General features: G+C 34.9%; 1 protein-coding gene across 1 annotated transcript; it reads right to left on the minus strand.

Moving 5' to 3' along the window:
• Window positions 1-3,009: 3,009 nt before the first annotated feature.
• Window positions 3,010-4,535, minus strand: LOC139866065 (molybdate transporter 2). Its single transcript, XM_071854191.1, has one exon. The coding sequence runs from the start codon at window positions 4,406-4,408 to the stop codon at window positions 3,041-3,043; it is 1,368 nt and encodes a 455-aa protein (XP_071710292.1). The 5' UTR covers window positions 4,409-4,535; the 3' UTR covers window positions 3,010-3,040.
• Window positions 4,536-5,014: the final 479 nt, after the last annotated feature.

The following is a 5,014-nucleotide window of genomic DNA, read 5'->3' on the forward strand; positions in this document are numbered from 1 at the left end:
TTTATCTCTTAAAACCGATATAATTTCATTCAAACGATCAATAAAATTGAATACCTCAATTTCTCTAAGTTTTATACCAGCCAAAAGCACACAATTGATAAATATTTCGATCTCATTGCTATAAACAAATACAAACTTATGTTTGCAATCTAAACATATATCATATGTTACAATTACAAATTTATTAAACTTCAACAGCTTATACACTATTATCCGACCCAAGATCAACTTCCCTTAGTTTCAACAACAAAAACAACACAATCTCACAAACCAACCCTAATGCAACACTTGATCCCATTAACGATACAACTAACCAACATAACAAACGATTCTTCTTTCGTATTCATATCTTTCGATGCCATTGCCAATTCTATCCGCGCAAACAAAAGTAACGCACCCAATATCTGATAAGTTTGAAATTATACATTTTATTTGTTCTTATTCCTTCATGATTTATTATAGACATGTGCTTAATTGATGGATTATAATTGTATTTTGTGATAAATGGGACAGTTTGTAAAATGATCCATATTTAGCTATCAAGGCCAGTTTTAATGAATGAAAAGTACCTCACATTTTTATCTTGCTGTAGGTATAAAATATGGAATCTAATTTGGAGAATTGGAAAGTTAAAAGATCTCCTCATTGTTCAGCCCAATTGAAAGGAGACCAGTTATAATCAGCCCAAACACAATGAAGATTTAGAACGTGGGATTTTAAAAGGCTGGAAAGTAAAAAAGCGGTTAAGCATCTGTTCGTGGCTTCATCAGTTCGTGACATAATCAGATCGTGGCATCATTAGGCCTAACTAGATCGTGTATCAGTTCGTGGCATGAATCAACAAACGTGGAGAGATGGATTAAACTAGATGCATGTTATTTAAATCGAGAGGCAACAAGATTGGGAGGGACAGACTCTGAGGCTCGCTGGAACAAGAACACAACAAAACACATCAGCAAAGTCGATTAATTGCTTGGTGATGCTGTTGGTTGCTGCTTCGATTTGCTGTTGCAAGCTATCAGATCATCACAATTGAAAGGCTTCATTCGTTAGTTGTGATTTCTTCCTCTTGTCATGAGTAGCTAATTTAATTTTACTATCTAGTTAAGGAATTTCTATGTTTATGAATCTAATTAGATTTTGAGACTTGTTAATTTTCTCAATTCAGTACTCATGAGTAATTGCTTTTACTCTGTTCTTCAATTGTTTGAATGTTGGTATTTTGATTAATTGAATTACATGCTATTTTTCAATTGTTAAAGTATCATTATGCTAATTAGAAGTTTATGTCCGTAATTGCTTAAATGTTTTAATGAAAGTAGTAATTAACAAGGTTGACTATGGTCAAGTTTTCAACTATTGTTAAGGGTATAAGTAATATGATTTAGATGAACCGAGCTTATGAGTTTGTCAATCAGAACTGGTAATCTCTTTTGAGTCTAATGCTATCATCAATCAAGCCTTGAGAGCTTGTTTAAGGCTTATTAGTTTGATAAGGGAAATAATCAAAGAGCTTGTTTTGTTTATCGACAATTTAAGAAGAGATAGGTTGTTAGAGCTTGTTAATGGTCATAACCAGTTTACTTGTAAGTGTTTGAAATGTTTAGTGTCGATGATAAACTAAGGATTCATAACTAGAATTTATCTTTAACTAGGTGGTACTTTTAATCTATATATTTGTCTTTCACTTGTTTACTGATTATTTTTGTTTAGTACTTTTATTTAATTGCCAAGTAGTATAGTATAACTAAAACCAAAAACCCCCCCCCCCCCTTTAACTTAGTTCGGTAATAAAGAAATAGTCTAAACCAATCTCCGTAGAAACGACCCTACTCGTGCTATCTACAAATAATTAAAGTAGGATTTATTTTCCTCTTTATGTAATGAAGCTTATTCGTATGATTGACATTCATTGTTAGACCAGTCTCAGACCAATTATAATAGTATCATTTTTAATTTTACTTTAGCTTGAATATATGCTTTAAAAATGTTGAGAAATTTGACATGTCTTTTTTTTTGTTTCTTCAATAGATGATGCTGGTATTATTTTGAATCCTAATGGAGAAATGGAAGATGTTGCAGTGTCATTTTGTGGGCATCAGGTAAGAGTGTACGTGCAATGTTTTGTTAATCTCTCATTTTGCTTTCGTACCATATATTTTAAAACCAAGTAGATTTGCGGTTGTGCGCTCTTTATCGTAAACGCATATGGTTTTTCGTTGTTCAGGCTCTTTATCATTATGATAAGTTATTGGTATCACTATTTTATTATAAACGCATATGGTTTTTCGCTGTTTATGAAAACGGTTTATGCGTTGTTCAATAAATTTTCCTAACGTAAAAGCTCATATTTTATACAAATTCCCAGGAACAAAAATGATCATCCCAGAAAAAGAACCAAAGCAGTTGATTACAATAAACGTAACTGAAAGAGATAAAGTTTATAGTTAACTATAAACAGTTATGTTGTTTTGATTCTTTAAGTCTTAAGAAATATCTATTTGGAAGAAGTATCAATAATCGCTTGTCAAAACCACATGAAACATAATCTGTCATGTTGGCTTATGATGGTCGAATATCCGACATTCAAGATTTTGCACTCTCAAATCGATTTGTTAGTAGTCAAGCAAGAACAAAAATACGAAATAATTGTTTTTAAGTGAAATTACAGTATGTGTATGGAGGGTTGCTTTTTTATGTTCATTATTATGTTTGATATTCGATACTTTATATTAAAAATCTTTGCAGTTGGTTTAGTTACACCTTGCTTATATACCAGCCAAAAGCAAATAATAGATAAATATCTTAATCTCATTGCTATAAACAAATACAAACTTATGTTTGCAACATTTTTTTTTCGAACAGCAACAATATATTAAGAGGCTAGCAAGATGCTAAAGCCAAAAACAAAGAAACAATACAAATAATGCGAAAGTAAATGCAACGAAACAAAAAAAAACAAAAGAATTACAAAGAAGAAACAAAAGAATTACAAATACAAACTTATGTTACAATTACAATTATATCAAACCTCAACAACTTATTCACTATCATCCGACCCAACATCAACCTCCCTCAATTTCAACAAAAAAAACAACACAATCCCACAAACAAAACCTAAGGCAGCACTCGATCCCGTTAACGATACAGCCGCACAAACCAACATAACAAACGACTCTTCCTTCGTATTCATATCTTTCGATGCCATTGCCAATTCTATCCCCGCAAACAAAAGTAACGCACCCAATATCCCAACCGGAAACTGATTCAAAATCCGTACAAACGAGTTCCCAAACAAAAGCCCCAACACTAATTTCCCAACTCCTAATAAAACCACCGAACCACCCGTTCGCCCACCAAACCGATATTGACCCGCTAACCCACCCGCCCCATGACAAACCGGCATCGCCCCAAACCAACAGCCAACCAAATTCATCAACCCGACACTCACTGACACCGCAGTCACTGACGCTTCACGGTCCGGAAACAAATCATTCGACAACTTACAAACCGCTATAACCGAATTCAACACGGATAACGGAATTTGTGGGACCGCACCTCGGATAAACCCGGTCTTAAAATCGTCCCATGTAATTGTCAAAACATGAAACTTTGAAGGACCTAATTGTAAATTTTTAAAAATAGAAGGATCAATAATGAAAGTTAATACAATCCCAACTAAAAACACAAGTAAAGCTGATGGTATAGAAGATAAGATCTGGAGTCTCTTTTTTACCCTCCGGTTCACTTGAACCGTGTTATCCTGATACGTTTCACCCGAACCGGTCGTGAGTACCAAAAACGCTATTGCGGTCAGGGCGACGATTAATCCGTCGAGTCCGAGCCACGATCGCGCGCCACCTTGCGTGTTCGCCGCAAAATCCTGTTCGTAACGAACGTATTTAATCGCGGTGAACGCAAAAGACAGTCCTTGCGATAGCTGAACACCGCGAACAACCGGCAGCGGAATGAACCGGTACAGAAACGACATGAGACCGGTGGCGCCGAGGAGGAGGAGGACGGTGGCGGTGGAGATACCGGCGGCGGCGATTTGTGAAAGAGTGAGAAGTGGTTGTTCGGAAATAGCAACGGACGCGATTGATTTCATCGGTTGGACCGGCATCGGGATACCGAATAATAAACCGGTGATTATGTTGTACAAAGCGGTGAAAATTAGGGTTGTACTGAGATCAAGTTTTGAGACGAGAGTTAGGGCTAATACGATTGGGATGTAGGTACCGAGATCGCCGACTGAACCGCCGAGTTCGGAGAAGATTGAGGTTTTGTGGAATTGGAGGGAGGTGATTATGTTGGTTGGAATTTGGTGGTACCATTGACGACGGTTGGTGTGGTGGTTGAGGAGTGGTGTTGTGGTAGTTTGTGGTGGTTGAGGTGATTCTTCGTCCATATTTGCCGGGAGATGGTTAATTGGGGGAAATTTTGTAGTAATAGTTTGGTAGGTATACAAAGTTGTCTTGAATTTGACTATTTGACTATATTTTTATAGTGAAATGAAAAATGAATTCTCTGAATATTCTTTAAATCTATGTAAAAAGTTTACTCAAGAACGTTGAAAAAATTTCATTTCGTAAATATATAAATATTAAATATTGGAACAAATATGAGAGAAAAAATTTTAGAAAAAATCTGACAATAATAACCATTTGCATATAAGAATTGCTCGAGCCATTTAATCTTGAGCTCGACTAGTAATAGGTTACGAGCCTAGTTTGTAAGCTCATGACAAATTAGAATTGCTCGGTTAAAAAACATTTGAGTTTTTACAATGTTAACGATAGTTGGGGGTTGAGCTCTTAAGAAAATTTAAAGAGTTAATTAGTCTAGAGTGAAAATTTAAAGAGTTAATTAGTCTAGAGTAGGTAATATTGTTGATAGCTAATAACCATCAAAGTTTTAGTTTTTTGAAAGAAAAAAGTAATAGATTCATTATGATTGTTTAACTTTTCTTTTTTAAACAATAAACTTATAATACATAGAGGATTTCATTCAAAAG

Source organism: Rutidosis leptorrhynchoides, chromosome 9 (assembly GCF_046630445.1).
Source record: "Rutidosis leptorrhynchoides isolate AG116_Rl617_1_P2 chromosome 9, CSIRO_AGI_Rlap_v1, whole genome shotgun sequence".
In the NCBI taxonomy this organism is placed as follows: domain Eukaryota; kingdom Viridiplantae; phylum Streptophyta; class Magnoliopsida; order Asterales; family Asteraceae; genus Rutidosis; species Rutidosis leptorrhynchoides.

Bases quoted from the DNA above. Each gene is read 5' to 3' on its own strand.
- LOC139866065 (XM_071854191.1), bottom strand. From the start codon at position 4,408: ATGGACGAAGAATCACCTCAACCACCACAAACTACCACAACACCACTC.